General features: G+C 42.8%; 1 protein-coding gene across 1 annotated transcript in view; it reads left to right on the forward strand.

The window, feature by feature from the left end:
• Nucleotides 1-21,343, forward strand: part of SORCS3 (sortilin related VPS10 domain containing receptor 3) — a 315,056-nt gene that overhangs the window by 150,361 nt on the left and 143,352 nt on the right. Inside the window, exon 3 of the mRNA XM_067300219.1 lies at nucleotides 420-519. Coding sequence (XP_067156320.1) covers nucleotides 420-519 — 100 coding nt within the window. The remainder of the gene's footprint in view (nucleotides 1-419; nucleotides 520-21,343) is intronic.

The following is a 21,343-nucleotide window of genomic DNA, read 5'->3' on the forward strand; positions in this document are numbered from 1 at the left end:
ATAAAGTTGTTGATGATGCGTTTAATTTCGATTCCTTTGTTGGATTTGTTTGAAAAGAGAGTTTCTGTGCTGAGGGTGCTGCTGAGATCAGAGTCCTCCCTTATAGATATCAACCACAATTGGACACCAGTGCATGAGAGCAGAACCCCCTGAAGTCCACAGAGATCTTCACAGTGGCACCGTAGTTACCCATGCCCTGTAGGAGCAATCAATACAGGGACAGACCCTACCCAAAGGACTCCAGTTTTCTTCTCTTTTCTGCTGGCCACCCTGAATGATACACAAAAGCTGTAGTTGCAAGGGTAATAATGTTCAGTAGTGTAATGGTCACGCTGTAACTCTTATCGGTTCGCATGGTCATTTTCCTCCCCTGAGTTCTGATAACCACACAAACTCTTTTTGTCTCCTCTTTTCTCCAGGTCGACAGACTATGGCACTACCTATGAAAAGCTAAATGACAAAGTGGGCCTGAAGACTGTGCTGAGCTACCTTTATGTCAGTCCCACTAACAAGAGGAAGGTAAGGGAGAGGCAGTGACCAGGTAGCTATAGAAATAAAATTGCAACGTTGTGTTCATTGAGAGGAATTATGACCCTAAAGTAAAATCCATTGGCAATTCATGAGAGCTGAAATTTGTGCTCCAAGTTGCACTAGTGCATTTCCATCGAGTTTGGTAGAATTATGTCTATTTTGTCTATTTTTGCCTATTTTGATCAGGATGAAGTCCTTAATCTCCTGCTGAATGTGTCTAGTCTGTTGTTAGAGAAATAAAAGGATAGCTTTTATTTGCTTCTGACTATTATACCTTTAAACAAGCTGAACTCGCACAAATGCTTCTGGGATTCTAGCTAATACTTGCCTCGGCTAATACACCTTCCCTTGACTTCTTTGCCACTTTATTATTAGAAATACTGAGTAAAAGACATTCCTTCCTGCATTCAACACTTTTCCCTTTTATGCTTTCCTAGCTTGACAGAGGAGTTGGAGGTAAAGATGTAAATGACATTTTCATTGGTTACATCATGTAAGGGGGCTGAAAGGAGAATATGCCTGGGAGAGTGGGTGGGAGACCTAAGGCTTGATTTGAATGTGTAGGAGAGAATATGAGGTCATAGCTTTCAACCCCCTGCTCACGCTTCCCACGTGATGCAATTAGGGCTGCGGCTGGCTCGCACAGCGCAGCCCAGGAGTTACCACTCAGTGCCTTTTTGATTTAAAATTAGTGGCTGCGCTGATTCAAGGGAGGTGGCGGGACAACGGCGCTTTCAGCTACCCACAGAAATCAACGTGGGAGGGCTGCAGCGTGTAGCTAATTGCTGTCAGGGGAGTTGTGTGGTTGGATGGTGTGCAGCCCCTTCTGCTGGATCACTTCCAAACTGCCCATCTCCTGCCTCCCTCGATAGGTTTGCAAAGTTGTATTTTGCTACTCATGCTGTTATTATTATTACTATTGTTTTTTCCATCACTGGTCAGTCCACAGAGGTTTCAAGATTGATGTTTATTTCAGTGTATTCAACCTTAAGGCAATTGTAGCTCTGATTACTATAGACAACCATATATGTGTGTTTGAGTGTATGGAGGAGAGGGAGCAGGCAGTGGGCAGGGGTCAGCTTTTATTTTTTCTGATGCAGAAGCTGAATTGCTTGAAAACTACCTTGACTACTTTGTTCTGAGCAAAATGGAAATGAAGTATGTTTATAATGAACTCTTCCAGCCTTTAATAAAGAAAAAAGCCCAACAGTTCCCCCCTCCTAAATCCAACACGATGGATCCATGAAGCTAGCCGAAGAGTTAATTCTTGTTCATTCTGTTTCCAAAGCAACTCTGCCCACCCCAAATCAGAGGCAATATGCTCAGTTACAAATACTACGTCACTGGCGTAAACTCTCCCTAACTAATCAGAGTACTAGGATATATGTTTATCTTCTAGCAGTTTCTCAAGCTATCAATCTTTACAGATTTAGCAGTCTTTTCTCTCTCTCTTTTTTTTTTTATTAATAACACTTATATCTCATCATTTAGTGACATGCAGAGCCCTCTTTACCTGCTGTTTCCTTGTTTCAAGTGATAATCTTTTAAGAAAATGATTTCTGGACCTGCCTGTCTTCCCTCTTTGTCTTGCCTCTGAAAAGTCTTTTGAAATGTAGAGATGGGCTGTAAGGAAAATCCACAGGAAACCAAGCTTCAGTATTGCCTGCTGTGGGAAAAACTGGTTTTCATTCTTTCTATCTCTGCTAAATTTATGCATGCTGTTACTGTGCATGGTTAAATAGCTGGTTTGTCCTGACCCAGAGCTGACTCTGCTTTGTTGACAGGCGAAGCAATTCCAGGCATCCAGGCAGCATTTGAAAAGTGCCTGGAGAAGGTGTCACTGGATTGGAGTATCTGGGGTTTATCAAATTCAATATCAGGCTTACTTGTGCACCTACTCCTTACAGAGTCATAAAGCTGTGCGCCACACAAAATGCACTTAGGTTGTAATCTTCTCCCAGTCTCTCTGGGTGAATAGTGTTTCAGTGGCCTGCAGAGTAAGCATCATGTTTTCGCTGAGCTCCCACAGACAACCACCAATAATGAATCACAAAGCAGGAGGTGAATCAGTTGCACCCTGGTAGAGCAAACCTAGATAGATCCCTTGTCCTTCATCTCTAACAGCATGAGTGCTGGCCAGTTGAACAAAATTCAGTGATCCCTTGCTAGCCCCAAAAAAAGATCTTTATTTTAGGCAATAAACAGTGGGAGGAAGACACCAAAAGCAACAGACGTGCGCAAGGGCTGTGCATGCACAACGAAACGTGCAGACCTTTGCCAGGCAAGATATTTTCTCCTTAGGCATCAGCTCGCAGGTACTGTTTGGACCCTGCATGCCTCACAGCTCCTGTCGATTTTTGATGGGTTTGCACACTGTTGCTAATGCTCTCTGCTCATTAGTGCTTAGAGGATTAGCAGCTACTTGGAGGAGGGGAAAAGCTTTCCATACATTCATTCCTAATTGATTTACTAGTGAGAAGGATAATTACCTCTCAGCTACCCTGCAGAACTATAGTGGGAATTACCTGTCAGATGTCTTTGAAGCCCCAAAATGCCTCTCTTCAGCTGTTAAATAGGAATTATACATTCAGCCAAATGCTGGTTACATAAACATCTTTTACTTGAATTGTGGCATAACCCTGGGCTCAATTAAAATATGAGGAAGGAGGATTTAAAAGCTGCTCTTTTTCTTTCTTCCTCTTCTAAATAAAAGCTTTTTGTTTCCAATTTCTTTTATTTGTATTTTTTATTTTATTTTTGGTGTGAATATGGCAAGTTATTCGGTGGCTTCTGCTGTATTTCAGTGCTCAGTGGTTCCAGGTCATCGGGGGATGGTCTCAAAAGCAACATCTCTGCTTATTGCAGTACAGGGGATCAGACGGGGCCAAGGTCCAAATGGAGGGGCTGAGCAGCTGGGTGAGACATGGCTTCCACTCAGGATCTGAGAGCCTGTGACCCATCTCTTTGTGTTTTTTCCCTCTTGCCCCCAAGAAAGCCATGTCTGATGCACACCTTACACTCATGGGAGGGCATAAAGCCCCTCTGAGAGCTTATTAGAGAATCCTGAATTATGGCACTCCAACACTCATCCTTTTTTTTTTTAAAGTGTGTGTGGTTGTTTTTTTTACAAAGTGGATACCTTTCTGGAAGCTATATCAAGCATAAGTTTTTGAGCTTAATGCAGGAATGACTTGGTGAAATTCTGGAGCCTGTACTGCACATGGAGGTCAGGCTTGATGACTTAATGGCTCCTTTAGGCCTTAAAATCTTGCATTCACTTGGGTTTTCTATTGCCACCCTCAAAGGTCATATCTGAGCATCTGCTATATAACATTGATAGCAAAAGCAAGTCCCCTGTTAGCTTCACATATTGTTGACTCTCCTCCTCTTTTAAGCTAAAAACTCTTGTTGCAGTTGGTTTATATACTTAGTCAATTTTATTCATCTCGTGTTCTTTAGGCTTCCTTCTAAGCTGCTCCTGCGTGTGTCTCCCATCCCTAGCCAGAGAGCCCCAGCAGAGCATTGAATGTTAACCCTGTCAGTATTAGGTCTCCTGCCCTGTCCTGTAATGTCCTCCCTGCCACAGCAGATTGACGAGTGCTGGGCATCGTGGAGCAGCCTGGAAGCAGCCGGTCGCTCCTTCGTGCCTGCTGCTCCTCTGTGAAACCAGCCGGTCATTACTGTTTATCAGCGGGCAAAATCGCAGTGGAGAGGTCATGTCCTGTTCCTGAAGAGAAAAAAGGCAGCTCAGGAGAGAGAGGGGAAGAGATGAAGAAACTCAGTCCCTGCTGTTATCACGATGAATCCATGATGGCCTCAGTTCTCCCTAGGCATCTCCTGGCTGTGTTGGTGTTTGGCACTTGCAGGCCAGATGCAGTCTGTGAGTGTGCCTTGGTTTTACGAATTGCTACTGGCTGATATCAGCTCCCAGAGTTAGCCAAGGCATAGAGGCTTGTAGCCAAGACTGAGAGCTGAGATGGCTTAGCTGCATGCCCACGTGGTGCCCAGCAGAGGCAGCAGGGCTGGGTCTCAGAGCCCCTGCTCCCAGCTGCTAACCCGTCCTGCTGCTGGCTGCTTGCGGAGGTGAGATGGGGAGTGTCTGTGCAGGACAATTCCTAGAAATCGCAAGAAAGTATTTGAAAAATGCCCCTTTGGTTGTGTAATTTGAGGTTTTGCAGTGGTAATTAAGCCAATGTAATGACAGGCAGACGTCAAATGGAGTGGTTGAGAACACCTCTTCCCAGCTATGCTTCCTCTTGCCTGTCTTGCATCATTGCTAATGATCAGGGCTGGCTTGCTGATCTGAGCGAGCCCCCGGCATGTGAAATGGGACCACTCTGGAGAGCAGCTGTAAGGGGATAGTCGAGTGCGCTGCAGCCCCTTGTGAATGTGCATCTCCATCAGGGATGGCTGCACCAGAGCAGATGTTTCCTTCCGTGAGCCAGGGCTGCTTTGTCTCCCTGTGAAGCAGTCATACTGCTAGTTCCCCTTTTCTAAGAACTAACAAACTCATGGTTTCATGGCACTTTGTGACTGGCCAGGGTACGTATGGGCTCTGCTGCTGGGAAGTGAAACTGCTGGACTTTTATCTGCTGTGCTGGCAGGTCGTCGGGCTGTTTCTTTTTTCACTTCCATGGTTGGGGCTAGTATTTAGATCAGGAAAATCTGGATTGAGTTCTCATTAGTACTGTGAAATTCCACGTGATCCTTAGACATAGCAATTGGACTACTCAGAACTCCTGAGGGCTATGGCTTTCTTAAGAGTTACTGTTTTGAGTCACAGTGGGAGACCAAGTGCCTGTTGTTGTGATGCTTCCACCCTCATGAAGAGGCTCTAATCAGCAGAGAGTATTCCAGGATCCGTCTTTCCCTTCAGTGCATCCTCCCACCAGGTTGTTTGCCTGAGAGGCCACGTGAGAAAGTATCTGCCTAGGCCCAGTTGACAGTGAGCCTACAGGTTGCAATGAGCCTGATGATTCAGCAGTGAACTTCAGAGAGGGGAAACATTCGTGTATGTTTAGCAACACGCCTTCCTTGCAGATGAAGGCAATTTAAAGGTTGAGTGCTGTGAAAAGTTGGGACTCAAAAATTCATAGCTTTGACTTATCTACCCCACGATTACACGCCTCTATTCTGTCTTTAGGGATATGACGAAAGGCTGCTTTTGCTCTCTGCTGGGCGGGAGAATCTCAGTTCTTTGCTGACCTTTAATGCTGTTTTTTGGGGCATTAGTTGTATTTTACTAGAGACAGATTTTTACAGTGGTGTGGGAATTACAATTTTTTATTTCTTCCAAAGTGCTAGGGGAAAAAACAGTCTCTTCTATTTTAATATGAACATTTCTCCCGACTTCTTTAATTCTCATTTTCTCTCTATCCCAATTTTGTTGTTTTTTTATTGGTGGTGCTGAAAACTTTTTGTTAGAAAAGTGGGTATTTTCTGCAAATAACCAAGCCTCAAATTCTTTGACTAACTGCCCATGCTTCAAAATAGCACTCCTTGGAGCTGAAGTGCTTTGAGTCCCTGTTCCTTGGCATGGGCTGGTCTCTTGGGTAAGATCACCTGTCTCATCAACATTTGCTTTCTCCTCGTTTGTTGGTAATAGGATAGAGATATGTAGAGTCTTTCCAAGGAGTGCAGAAAGTAGAGCAGAACAGAAATGCCGTGTAACTGAAGTGCTGCTCCTTTCAGGCACCAAGGAGCCGTTTTGAATCCCAAGGAATTGCTGTTGAACCATAGATTTCTTGTATTATTTTTTCCACAAAATGCTCTGTGAAGAGTGAATATTCTTGGTGAAGCTGTTGTTTAGTTGAAAACCCAGTTTTCACTAGGAAACTTTTATCTCTAAAAATCCCTCTCTTGGGATTCCTGTGGAGGTTGAGAGGACAGAGTTAAAAAGCATTTAATAAAAGAAAAAAAGAGGAAAAAAAGGAAGAGAATGACAACTCTAACCAACAAAATCAAACCAGAAGCCACTTGCCTGTATACAGTATTGTTCAGATGGGAAGCGGATAAGTGTGAGGCCCTGATTGCATGTAAGATCTGTGATAATGGTTCTGATGTCTTAGAAAACCTTCCTTCATGAATTTGCTTTGGATTTCAATGGGATGCATTCATCTTTAGCTTTTTTCCTGTGCTTTTACAATCGTCATTGTAGGTGATATTATGCTGACTCTCTGCACAGAAAGAAACATCACCCAGCAACAGGGGCTGAAATGAGGATTTCCCCCCATTTTTTTTTTCCCTTATAGCAGAACTGAAGCATGAGAGATTTTATTTGCCAATAGACCTTCTAGCTAAGGGATGTGAACAGTAGCTGCAAACAGCATAAGGCAGAAACAAAGTTGTGGTGCTCAGTCAAAGAGCTTTGAGGGAATGGTTTTGCAGACTAGTTTCCCAAATGTCACAGAGTCAAAATAGAAGGGCAGTCCGAATCGCTGACGCCATAAAACCCAAAGGCACGCGACACCTCTCGTACCTACTCATGCCTCTGGACTCAGCCCATCGGAACGAGAAATGCTTGGATGCATTTGGCAAGTTGGAAGCTCTGAAAGCGGAGTCTAATTAGGTTTGTTTCTACATAGCTTCTTAGGGATAAAGTGAGGCAACTGTTTAAGCACTGGCAGAGAGCAATGCTGCGTTGCAGTTCAGGTTAATGAAGGAAGAAGTTAATTGTGACTGTAATATTGGAATTGCGGAGGAATGTATCTACCTAACTGGAAGCTAGCGAACACATTGAGAGCGACACCTGTGCTCTTACAGGAGTTAGAGATCCTAACTGAGTGCAAGTCCCTTTGACCTGCTTTTTATTTCTTCTTGCACGCTTAAAGAATAATAAGTTGGGAGCAAACCCCTGCTGGTTATATGTGTCTCCAAAGGGAATTCCTGAGCTGTGAGTGGAGCCTTGGGGCGGAACAGTGGTCTGAATTGCTTTTGTTTCTGCCTTTATACCTTACTCCATTTGATCCCAGTGGGAATTCTGCAGCATTTTATTTTCTCCCTGCTCCTCAGATGTGTGATGGGCTAATGAAGCAGAGGTTCCAGCGCACACCTGATGCTTGCTAACCCAGCCTGAACTGAGCTGCCATCCTTTGCCAGAGCTCCCATTAGTCATCTGCTGTTTGTTTTTTTTTTTTTTTTTTTTTCCCCTGAGATTGCAGCCCGAGCTATCGGTGAGGAACTGAGCTCTGGAGTATCCTAAAGCCATTTGGCAGATGGAAGGTTTCTTTGGACCCTTCTTCCTTATTATACTGACATTGTGATAAACAGCATGTGCTACAAACTGACACTTGCTGGTGTGATCCCAGAGACCGTATTTATAACACAAAGGTGGTGGGCTGAGCTAGAGCCATGGGGCAGGAGTAATAGAACTATTTCTTCAACTGTCTTTTATCCCTAATCTTTTCCTTCAGCCCAAAGAAATACATTTACTGAATAGCTCTTGGCTTTGCAGCTGCCATTAACAGGGACTAAATTACCTGAACTGCAAATTGAGTGGTAATCATTTCTTCTTGCACCCCTTCTCTGGACTTACTGAGCTACGTAGGACATTCCTGGGCTTCTCAGCACTCTGAAAAACATGTCGCTCCCTCCAGAGCCTCGGTGGGCAGAACCTGCCTGCTGATGCGCAGGAGCGGCTACAGCTCTAAAACACAGCATCTGGATCAGCTGAGCTCAGATTTCTCCATTCATACCAATAGGTTGTACAAATGTGACTGCAGTTTGGTCAACGTTGCGGTATATTCTATCTGGTAAATACACTTCAGGGACAGTCACTGTTAGTCTCAGAACTGACAATGTACATAGGGAATAAAGATGGGAATGAAGAAGTATCATTTTCCTTCACTTTCTGATTAGGCAAAGACGATTTCCTTAAGGTCACTCATAGCATCCATAGCAGAGTCAGACGATGTGTGACTTGATGTTTGATCTGCAGGGTTCGGTCTTGGGAGCCCTTATGCGTGGGATTCTCTCTACTTGTCTGATTAAGTTCAGCTTGAACTTCTTACCTAAAAAAAGAAAGATTTTTTTTGTACATGTTTGCAGAATTATGACCTGAAACCCTCTGAAATGGGATCTCTTGAAATATGAATGTGTTGTAATACTTGAAGTAGAAGACTTGAGAAATTTCTCCTTTTGAAGGGGTTTTTACTGTCCCTTTTCAATTCAGAAAAGTCGCATTTTCTCTATCGCTTCTCCTGACCCTTACTGGACAGGAAATACAGTTTCCCTATGCTGGTAGAATTAATTCATTAGTATTTTAAAAGTGGTTGAACGTCAGTGAATGGAAGGCATTGAGATGCTGAGGCAAAATAGTAGCATTATTAGAATACTCTTAAAACATAAGGTCTTTCTGAGTATGCTCACAATCTTTTTTAATTATTGTTTTCTTTTTTAATGAATGCTTTCATCATCTGGTAAATAGGGCTTTGCAGATTTAATTCATTGCTCTTTGTAAAGCACTTTGAAACCTCTGGGTGGAATGCATGAACAAACAATAGCGTAAGATTTAGATTTAGCTACTTTTTTATTAAGGTAATACTGTTCATTTATTTATTTATTTATTTATCAGTACACATCACTGCAGTATCTAGGAATCTCTTTAATTCCAGATATTTCATGTCCTTCTGGTCACTTACAGACTTGCCCACGCCTCACCCGCTGGATGTGAACCTGATGTGGGTGCCTCCTTGCAGGCTTGTACTTCCCTGTTGTGACCTTTCTCCTACGCTGGGATCTCACAAACTACTTGCTATTGTCAACTTGATCAGAACTGTATTGTTTGGGGATTGTGCCTCTTTGGGGATCCTTGTAATCAAGGGGCCCCCGCGAGAGGGCACTCTGCCCTGCCATAGCCTGAAACTGGGATCTGGCGTGTCAGATGCCCCCCTGAGACCTGAGCTGACCTGTAGGGTCCTGTACTTCAAGAAGGAAGAAACCAGTAAGGTCTGGTCTTATGCAGATTTAGATTTTACCACTTCTGACTTGACATAAATCAGAGAAATAAACAGAGGTCCTGTAGTGTCTGCTGTCTTGGATGCACCCATTCATCAGCGCAGATGACAGCACAGAACTGGGATCCAAGTTTACATGAGATCCCCAACACAGATTTTTCCCTTTCTTAGTCTGGGACAATGTGATCGTTGTATCCCAGGGAAGGCTGTTCTTCAGTAGGCATGAACATGAAAACTGGAGGTTCTTGGAGCTTTTTCAGTTATTTCTCTGAAAAAGCAGGTGCATTAAGCAAAAAACCTGTGGAACCTCACCCACTGCCCATGTCAACTTTTTCTAAAATAAGCGCAGAACAGATAATTAACGAAATGCTCGCATATGGCATTATTTAATGGGGGCGGAGGGAGGGAGAGAGAGGTATCTGTTTCTATTTATACCTGGCTTACAGATGCTACATTGTTTCAGTGTTCGCAAAGAAAAAAAAAATTCCTATATTATGAAATTCCAGAATTAGGGTTGCCTATGTGCAGCCTTATGCATCTAAGCATTTCATCTCCTTGTGCTTATGCATTACGATAGCTTTTACTTGCATTTTTTCATAAGTTTCTGAACTATTCCTTCTCTCATAGTTTAGGCCTTCTGAACTGTAGGACATTAAAGGACACTGCTACAGAACTCTGTTTTCATCCATCTTCCCCATGCCTTTCTCTTCCTCTTTATTTTCTTCTCTTTCATTCTTCTTAAGTGAGGAATTACAATAGGACCCATCTCTACAACTGCTGCTAAAGAAATGTATTCATGTAATTAATGGTAAAATCTGAATGAAACTCCTACTCCCACTGTGTAGAGTTGCAGTTGTCACTGCGAGGTGATGGAGGTGGGCTCTTTCCTCTGAACTTTATGCATTATTCTTGTCTTTTCCGTGTCCTCACGCTTCTGTATTGCAGGGATCTCTGCTACTGCTCTGCCTGTGTACTTCACCCTGTAGCTCTAGAGAGACAGGCTCCTGCAGGGCCTTGGGGCTGGTACGAGGCCGTAAAGAGAAGAGATGGGGTAAAACTGGAAAGGTCACATCCACGTTCAGATGTGAGCTTCCCTGATGTCAGCTGTCGGTATGTAATAAAGAGGTAGTTTGTTCCAATTTAGTCAGCAAGCATTAAAGGACAGATCAGAAGTTATAACATCCACTAAAATAAAGCTGCAATTTTGTCGCTTAGCATGGCCATTGCTTTTACAAAGTGGGCCAGAGCTGACTTGTATGAGCTGTCAGAGTGCCCTGCCTGGTTAAAGCGGCAAAGACGGCCTGTCGGGATGTATCTCCTCGTAGGGGCTGCCTGGGGTTCATCACCAGCCTGCCAGCAGGGTGGGCACGGCTGTAGGTCCTGATGTAGGGCAGGTTTATGAGACTTCCTTCCTTTTCCCACTCCTCTCTACCTCTGTCTGAACCATGGCTTTCTCCTTTACTGCTGCAGCTCCAATAATATATTAATTTATGAAGTATGAAGAATGAGGTAGTTTTGAATTAACAAGGAGGGGAATGGTGCTTCGCAGTCAGCAGGATAATCAATCAATAATAATGAGTCAGCATGTCCTGCTATTAAAAATAATAGAATGGGTGGAGAGCAGCCCTTGGAAAAGGGGCTGGTGGGTCCTTGCAGAGACTGAATAATGCTGTGACCTTGATCTTTAGTGATTAGAACTAATTTGCCAGGACACAGTTGTTTTTCTTGGAGAAAAAAAAAAAAAAAAAGCCAAGCACTCAAACCCAGCAATCCTGGGCAAAGTGTAATTTTATTTGGTTCTTTTCAAAAATGAAGAATAAAATAAAGGAACGCAGTATTACTCATTGAGTGATTTATTTATTTATTTATTTTTTTATGACTAGGTTAGCAGAGTCTGCAGGGTACATGCTGGCAGTTGAAAGATCAGGACACTGTCTCCATTTCTGCAGTAGACAGTGTGCCTTTCAGCAGGTTGCTTAATCTCTCTGGGCCTTGCTTTGAGTGGAGGCAGTTTTTGTGCTTCATCTGCATAGACTTGAAGTGCACTGGAGCAGGGGAGCATTTCTATCGTGACTGAATCACACGCAGCACGCTGGTGACTGTACTCTCACCCACAGTGTCCGAGAGCTGCACTGTTGTGGCTATTGCTAACTCAGTGATGTGTCCAGAGCTCTGGTTTCGCTCTGTGTTACTCCCCTTCCATATTTCCTGTGCTTCCCAGATATGCACATCTGCCTCTTAGCGTGTGTATGCAACGACTTTATCCCAGGTAGCACTGTGGATCTTTGAAGCCCTTGCATGGTTGTGTTAGGAGCTGTTTTTTCTTTGCCACGGAGTTTAGTTGGGCTAGATTTCAGAGAAACCTTTCAGCAACTCTGAGAGTGCCTTTTGCACTAGCCAGAGTTCATTGCTCTTGACCCTATCCATCTTAAAATGCCCTGTTTCTTTATATACAGACATTGGTGGACACAGGGAGTAATGACAGGGATTTTCCAAGTGGTTCGCAGATACAGTCAGGGTAAACCCAGGCTGCAATTTTCTCATAAATCTGGGGAATCAGCACTTTGGCCAGTCCTCATGTGCTCGCTGAGGAGAGATTCATGCTGCTGTTCTCAGTGGGTCCCACAGCCCTGTAATGCTCTGTTGCAGCCGATCTGGTTGTCCTTTCTCTAATGAAAAAGCTTATCTGACATTTTTTGATTCCCTTGGAAAACACCTTCTGCATGGCTGGCCAATATGATCTTGACAAATGATTGGAAGAAAGCAGCAAGCCTGACAGAGTCTGTGCACGGAGACAGGAGCGGGAATGAAGTGGAGACGATGAGTGCAGGGCTCAAGACCTGGCAATAGGTGGAAAGATGGAGTCAGTTGGCGATTTTGTGACTTTTGCCAATTGATACCTAAATCAAAGTGTTACGGTTGAGCTGGAGAGAAAACCTTTGTCTCTTCCATCTCGCCCTCCCCTTACCCTGGTTCTTCAGGACACCGCTGTGACCAGGGCTTGGCTCATGTATATGCACGGGAAGATGCAGAAAAGAAGGTATGTGACTTTCCCAAGGCTGTTGAGGCGTCAGTAACACTGTTAGAATAGGACGTAGCAGCTATGATTCCCAATCAATGGGGCAGTCACTCGCTTCCTCAGTGTATAATCACAGACAAGACTTCTACCATGAACCTGCAAGGACTGTATCATTGGGAGGTAGTTTTGCAAATGTTATGGGAAATGTGAAATCCAGTGAGCTGCTTTTTGTGAATCCTGTTCCTAGGTCCTGAATCTTCCCTAATGTTAGGATCTTTAACACCTCAGTTAAGATGTGGAGCTTGCTGCAATGGTGGATAGCTTAGAGCTTAGTGCTACTGTGCAGAGCACTGCAATATCATGATGTTTTGTAATTTTAACCCTTAATTCTTGGGCACCTCAGCTTTCCATCGAGAAAATGGGATAAATGCTCTGCTAGTCCCTGGGCTTCTTCCAGCGGTGGGATGTTAGGAAGAGAAATGCATTAAAGGCAGTGAGGGACATGGGGAATAGATGCCAGGTAAGTAAATTGAGATAGATTGTTAACATCTGGATGTGAACACTGGTGAAGCTGACTGTTGTCTATGTTCTCTCTGCAATCTGACTAAAAAGCAGAAAAATAAGTGTGTAAGCAGTGGAAAAGCAATGATGCATTTAAAACTGTATTCAGGTTTAATGGCCTCAGGGGAGATACATAATATTTTTATTTTTATAAAGAGTCATGAAACATTCTGCTGTCCTCAAATGAAATAGACTGCTGTATATGGGCTACAAAAGTTTACCCCCATGAGTAACTATCCATGCACATCTCTGTTTTCTGTAATGGGGCAACTACTGTGAGTAAACTTATTCCCACATGTGAAGTGTTCTCCCAAGTGAGACCTATAATCAGAGAAATGCTTTTTGTATAAATGACATTCTCAATTCCAGCAGCTCTGGTGCACACAGCCTTTCCTTGCTGATAACATTATTTTCTATAACTATTTCTGCTTACACGGTAAGTTACCGTAATGGTGAAAATTACTTTTTAGGTCCATGGAGAATAGCACAAGCATGCATTTACTCAAATAAATATAATTATAACTGTGAATACTGCTTTTTTTTTTTTTCCCCTGTGCACACAGCTTGGGATCAGAGCTTCTCTGTGCCACTAGAAAAAGCTGGTGACTACAAAACGATGTGTTGGATGTTGCAAGAGTTAGGGCTTCCCTATGTAGAACAGCAGAGACTGAAAAGGCATCATGCAGAGCTAGGCTGTGCAGAAATACCAGACTCCAGAAGAAAGAATAATATAGATTAGAAGCTTCACATATCTCTTACCTCATTTCTCACCAGCCAGGGATCCCTCCTACTTCTTGTCCAGGCCCATTCATGGTAGGCATGGTCAAACTGGATATATACAAAAGCAGCCGTAAAGTGATGGTGCTTGTAACCCATTTGGCAGTTCACAGAGGGGCACCGGGCATGAATCTGCTGGGTTGTGGAAAGGTCTTTGGCAAGAGAGCTGAATGGGAGCTCTCTAAGAACAGCACGCAGCACCGAAGTGGCCAGAGGAAGAGGAGATCCACCCCAGGAGACAGATACTCACAGAAACTGCTGTTAACATATAGATGGCTCAGTGATGAGCAATGGGATTCTGCAGGCTAGAGGTTGGTTTGTAATTACAGAGAAGTCCCAGTGAAAAGGAAGATCTGGAGAGAGGTTAGCATGAAGTGCCTGAAAGCTCTTGAGAGGGCTATTTGGCTCTTTCTTCACAGTACATATAATGCAGACCTGTTGCAAAAGTTTCAAGAAACTCTATTTCGTTGCTCAGTTTCTATGGGTGTCTGACTCATTTTTCATTATCCGATAATAAATACAGTAGTGAAAGTCACCTTTAACACTTAAAGATTGCTTGGATTTTATGGGATTGTATTGAAATGAGCGCCAAGGTATAAAAAGCCTTATGGTTGAGGTACTTTTATAACACATGCTTCATAAACCCTTATAAAGTGAGTGCAGTGCACTTCATCCTGTAAGAATACAGTGTTATGGTTCTGAGAGATGGTAATCTGATGATATATTCATTAATTAAATCTGTTATTAATGTTAATTTTCAAGCAATAAGAAGTGAAGTTATAAGAAGTTGAAATGGGGCAGGTCCAGAAAATTTAGCCGTCAGGAAAGCTCAGTGTGTCCTCACTGCTTGACTGATGCCCACAGGTTGTCCTTAACATTAAGGAAGCTTTTGAGCCTTGCAAACCAAGGCGGAGACCCAAATCTGGTCTATCCCGTAAGACAAGGGATTGCAATGACTCTTCTTCTCCTGGGACTCAAAGTTAATAATTACATGGAAGCTGTTGCCCTCCACATGGCTGTTTTATTTATTTGGCTCCCAGAGAGCAGATGCCCCTCTCGCCATGGCTGTTGATCACTAAGGAATGGCGTGGGTATGAGAGCTGATAACCTTCTCATCCATGCACGTGCTGTCCTCCAGCCAGTGTTGGCACATTATGCCAGAGCTTGAGAGAAGATTTCTTCATTGCTGAGCTTGTGTGTGAATAAATAGGACTTCTCCCTAGAGCAGATTTTTTTCACTGATGTCTTCCAGGTCCAGTCTCAAAGGTACTTTGTGATAGTTGCATCTTCTTACTCCACAGAGATTTTTCCCTGTCTGACTGATGCTGGTGACTGGAAAGTGGTGACTGATCTTGGTGACTGGAAAGCACAGTTTGGCTTCTGATCTCTTGATTCTTGCAGAAGTCAGTATATGTCCAGAGCAGTGAGCGGGTATCTAGCACTTTCTGTGCATCTTCTGTAAAAGCTTGTGTAAAGTTAAGGTGTTCTTTTTAAACCAGTGCAGAATCCTGCAAAGCTATTCTTTAGCTTAAAGCTGATTTATATGGGTGTTTCTTTTGCTGGATAAGTAGAGAGTTATTTGTGACACCAGTACATTTTTATCTTGGAGGATTTTGGGCTGGTTTAGTGAATTGAAATTTTTTAATTGGACTAACTCATGTTGGGGAAAGAGGAAAGAAGGATGAGGTTTTGTCTGCAATGAGTTGCATCTGTCCTCCATGGGATTGGCACAGAAAGGCTTCAGGGGTGCTGTAGCTGTATTCTAAAGAGGTTGATGTTGTGTATATATCTCTGAGGGCATCGTTTAACCTGCAGACCACGTATATTGTGGTAATGATGTAGGAGAGGAAGAATGGGAAGAGAATGAATAACCAGAAACTTGCCAGTGAGAAATTTCAAATGGCCAAACTTTCATCTGAAATGATTCAGTAGGAGAAAGGTAGTTTTTCCATAAGAAGTTTCCAAACTATTGATGTTTGAACATATTTGTGTTGAACTGATGTTTTGAAGGAAAAAAATGATTTTTGTATCTCTAAGCCTTTAAATGTCATTTCACTTTGGTTTTTCAGTTTCAAAAAGATAAAAGGACATCATAAGTCCAAACAAAGCAAAAATCCTCACTTTGCATTGACATTTCAGCATAAAGTGTTGAAACTCTTTGTCTCTTTAAACTCAAAGCTAATATGAAACTATGTGGGGAAGCGGACTTAACTCCAGAGGTTCTGTGGGATCCTACAATCCTGTAAGTGTTTTAAGGCAAAATGGGAAAGGAAAAAGAAGCTTTTTTCATCAGATTCATATTTTCCTATTGTCAATTTAGATATAGTCATGTCCACAGTAGGAATATCCTGTGTTAAAAATCCTGACTGACCTTAGAAAGGACCCCATGTGCTTTTGAGATGAAGGTTTAGTGTAAAGAAAAGCCTTCTTTTCACTTGTAAGCTGAGCGCATTCAGTATGGAAATCACTGTGTAGGTGTTAACAGGAAACCTTAAGCTTCTGTCTTTGCAGCAGCTTGTTGCAGAACTACTTTTTCAATTGCAGAACAGGACAACGCAGTACTACAGAGCAAATTACTCATACAGTACTAAGGAACCGGGATCCTTTGTATCTTGGATCTTTGTATGGAGGCCTGGGTGGTTTCTAGAGTGGCTTTTTTTTTTTCCTAATGTTCTGTTTATTTCTTTTTAAAATAGCACTTTATATTGGCAAATGAAAATGTGACTGGGAAGTCTGAGAAAGACCATTTATGAAAAGTGCATTAAAAGTGAAGAGGAAAATCAGAAGGCAGTACATAATGGTTTAATGCTATCTACTTATTTCTGGGAACAAAAGGCATTTATTTTGGACCTGTCTTCTTTATTCATTTACTGTGATGCTTCCTGCTAATGTAGCTCAGTGGTACTATTGCTGCAGATATTGTACCTATAAAACTTCTCAGTGCTGATTTAAAGAGATGCGCTCTGGTAATTTACAATCAAAATTTATGTTGGTTGGAAAAAGTAAAATAAAGGGATTCAATGAAAGCTAATGTTAATAAAAATGCTTTTTATATAGCAGGCTGTTTCAGTTTTTGTCCAGAGGCATTTTATTAAAAGATTCAGCTGCATGTAAAACAGATCTCTTGTGCTGGGAGAAGACAGAACCAGGGAGCAAGATAAAGCTGTGGAATCTGATGCTAGGGATGCAGGTAATGGGCTGAAGGGTTGGAGGTGCTGTGCCACTGCCCTCAGATAGAGATAATGTGCCAAGCAGGCCTGGCAGGGAGAGGGCACAGCCATGGCAGGTGCTGGGAGGAGAACTGAGTGTAAGGTATGGGGGCCTAGGACATAACCTAGGCAGACAAGTCCAGGCAGATAGGAGCTCTATCTGCCTGAAACTCCAAGCCGGTGAGGGCTGGAGCATCATGTAGTGCTGTGCCCATGAGACATGTGCTAGCTCATTTCTCGTGTGGTTCAGTATTAAGCTTCTGGATCACAGTATTGCATTTTGCTAGCTTGGAGCAGAGGAAGAGGAGTGTGTAATCATTTTTATTCATCCACCTGGACATAACCTCTGTGAAACCAATGCTGGGGAAGGTGTTTGCATTAGTCAAAAGGACACAGTTGGGATTTTAATTTGGGTAGCAGGAGCTCATGTTCTCGGGTACAAATCCTGCTTTAGTTTTTATTATATCAGCCCCATCAGAGGGCATGACAGTTCAGTGGATCTGTGCTGTGATGTGGTGTGACCTTCCTTCCTCCCCGCTTTTGTATTTATTACCAGCTCCTTTAAGGGTCCTGCACATTCCCCTCTTTGCCAAATACAAGTGGCTCTTAGCTACTTCTGTCATTTATGTACCAAGTGCCTTGTGGCAGGGGTAGGTAAGACATCTCCCCTCCCTATTCTTGCTGCTTGCAGCCTGTGCTGCTTGTTTCCTGGGGTAATTCCCCTTGAAGTATTCAGAGGTGGGGGGTGTTTCCTGATGACTTCCTGAAGATCTCAGTCTGTATGTTGTGATTAACGTTGTTCTTACAAGGAACTTGGTGGCCTCTCAAAAGAATCGTCCTTTTCTGCAGTTGGGCTGAACTGGAGCTCATTCAGAGCAGCTCTGCATGTGTCATCGTTGCCCCTAAAGCTCCTACTTCACTGCTATTCAATAGCTCTCTAGACTTACAAATGGCCATCCTCAGCCAGGCTGCTGAGTATCTTCCTAGTCCCAGGAACTGTTCCATTCACAAAAGGAGATACATCGCATACCAGCAAGCTCTCTTGGCATTTGCTTCCCATGGAGTTACCTACAGCTCCGTCAGATTTCTGATTTTCAGCCTGCTGTGTTTTGTCTGGTCCTTGCCATTTATTGCCAACTGCACTTTGGAGGCCGGACTGTGTAGGCTCTAGAGGAAAATGGAGGTAGTATAAACCATCTCATCTCAAGTACGTTTTCAAGGACTTCCCCTTAGCAGTAATCAATCCTGTTTCCCTTTCCCCTCTCCACTTACACTAGAGAAAGCAACAACTGAAAATAATATTGTATATTCTAGAATGTAGCAAGGTGAAATGTAATTTCCTCTTTAATAAAGGCTGCCATTTAATTTAATATTATAGAAAATGATTAGATCTTAAAAACCTATAAATTACATTTGACAACTCTCTGGTGCTCCTCTGCTGTTCCTTATGGCAATTATAAATGGCAACACAGGGTACTGGCAAAAATGCTCATTCTGACTGGAGTTTGTTTATTGGCTCTTAATGAAAAGCGATTAATCTAAATCACTACTAGGGTGGATCCTTCACCCTGGCCCCATAATAAGAAGTGGCAGTTTTAGGCCTTTGACAAATGCACTACTATTTCACCTACCAAGAGTTGTCCCTCCTTCCAGTAGAAAGAAGACAAACAATAATAAAATAAAGCCAACAGCCTCCCACTCTTATCTCCCTGCTTGCCACATCTCTGTGTCCCTTCAAACGTAACAAAACTACGGACCAGTCCTAGCTGCAAAACCAGTGGCCTTTTGTTTGTTACCCTGATTGCGCCTCCTGTTTCTTCCACGTGGCCTTGCCTGGAAGGCTGCATGGTAGCAGAGATGAGCTAATGGCAAAAACTGGCACTTGGGTAGGTTCTTCTCTCCATTTGAAGGGAAGGTTGCAGGAGTCTTTTTCAGGGTTGCTAACAACACTGGGTGAAGGGAGTGGGGATGACTAATGTGAGGGTGCCTACAGAAGATGCGACTGTTGTCCATCTCTTCTAGCTTTCTCTTTCTCCTTCCACCAAGGCTGACTGTTAATCTTCCTAGCTTGATGGTTTTATTGTTTGATCTTGCAGCCCCTGCTATGTCCCCAGGGAACAAATTGCCTGGATTTGTGAACCATCTGGTGGAAGCAACACCTTTCCCATCTCATCTGACCTATTTCTTGAGCAACCCACTGATATGTCACTGACCATGTGTGAAAGGGTAGAGTGGATTTTGTTGCGTGTGTACTGCATCAGGTCTATGCAGCAGTTAACTGTTGCAAGCTCCTTACCTGAGGGCAGAACTCTAACAGTGACCTTATAATACATGGTGTTATTAACTTTGTAACCTTTTGTGACATCAGGTGGAAAATCTCTTTATTCTCCTAGTAACCTTTCTCTTAAAAATAAGGTCCCTCTGGAATATCTTGTTATATTGGCAATCTTGCATCCTTTTTCCATTCTGCAGATGCAAGCAATTTTTACTGGGAAAGTATATTATGATTCTCTCTCTGACACAGGCAATATGCTGTGGATGAACAGGGATATACTTAGAGGCCAAAATGCCTTTGAAGTCTTAAGCCACCAGTAATAGAAAAAGTGAGTTAAAACAATAGGGAAACCATTCTTGTTTGGATCAAAATGAAGTATGTATTTTGATCTGATTAGAAAGAAGAAACTTATCAAAGCCTCTTTCTTGGTGGAGACCATGAGGGCCTAGTCTCAAGACTTATTCCCAAGGAACTGCTCTCCTGTGGGAGTGTTTCCCATTTCCCATGCTGTGCAGCAGAGCACAGTGCGGTGCACTCTCTCAAGGCTTGTAGGTTAGCTTTCTGTGTGAGCAGTGGGGGCTGCTTTTTGAGGCTAGTAAGTGGTATTTGTGAGATGCTGAAGGAGCTCTGAGCTCAATAAGCTAAACTCATAGAGATGGCTTCACCCTGGCACAACATTCAGTTTTATTTTTAAAGGCCCTTTGAATTTCTTAATGGAAGGGATCAGAAACAAAAAATTGCTTTGAAGCCTCTGAAACAAATTTCCTTTCCTCTCACAATAAATATAGTTCATTATGTGGGAACAAGTGTTCAAACTTATATGCGTCTCCTGTTTTGTGTCTCAAGTCCCTACACGAAACGGAAAGGTAGTTTCACGTTTGCGTTGTATTAAGTTTCGCTTTGTGACTTATTAGCGTTAATGAGGAAATTAAGATTGAACAAGTGCTGAAGTTTTTGATTGAGCAGGGTGTAGCACACCAAAGGTCTCACCAGTCCTCTTAACTGATTTGCTGTAATTAAATAGTTGCTGTCAAAGTTAGTGTCTCCCCATCATAGTCTTGATGTTGGAGCTCTACGAAGTCATATAAGAAAAAGTTTACTTGGATGTGGCTATGTAACAAAACTGCGTTGAATCTCAGTTTTGCAGGTAGCTAAAAGGCAGGTTCTGGTTCTGTTTCCTGTTGAAAACCAGTTTCTGTGTTTGTTTCAGCTACTGTATCAATAACCTGCTGTGTTAAGCACAGCTCTAATTTATTTCCCACTGTTTGCCTTTATTTTATGGTACTGGCATTTGCTTTAATGTGATGTCGTTTTCTCCAGATGTTAATAAGATGGTGTTAATGTTTCCCCAATGTTTTTCTTGATAACGTTTACCTAGAGCACGGCATCTGATAATATGGAATCAGCCCATTTTATAATATTGGCTATAATTTTCTAATTAAAATCAGAGGCACAGAAGTGTTTTCCTACCTGTGCAAATTGAGGTCATATACTTTCCTGCACTTGGGGAAAATTGTGTTTTTGTTGAGTATCAAATGAACATCTACTGTATAGATTGGAAGTGTGATGTGTGAGATCATGTATCCATGTTTACGCAGACACAGACATATACACACACACACGCACACACTATTTTCAGATCCCAGCAGCAGATCCAGCATTCTCTGTTTGGAGGGGCAGGGGGAAGGAAGGCAGGGCGAGAGGCAGGGAGAGGGAGAGAAAGAGAGAATTCTGCATTCAGAAAGAGAGGTGCTAGACTGAAAATGCACGAGGAAAGCCTGATGTGGCTGGGTGAAGTTGCTATACCCAACCAAAATCAGCTTTAATATCAACACAGAATTTTTCATTCTTGTCGAGCTTTCTGAATTTCTTTGGACAAAAGTAAAATGAATAGAAAGAATCACGGAACTGATCAATGAGTGAATCACCAAAAACTGGAAACCAAACTAAAAAGAACAGACTATTTCGGAAATCCTATGGGCTGTTTACACTGTTAGCAATATTCTGAATACATCTA

Source organism: Apteryx mantelli, chromosome 7 (genome assembly GCF_036417845.1).
Source record: "Apteryx mantelli isolate bAptMan1 chromosome 7, bAptMan1.hap1, whole genome shotgun sequence".
NCBI lineage: Eukaryota > Metazoa > Chordata > Aves > Apterygiformes > Apterygidae > Apteryx > Apteryx mantelli.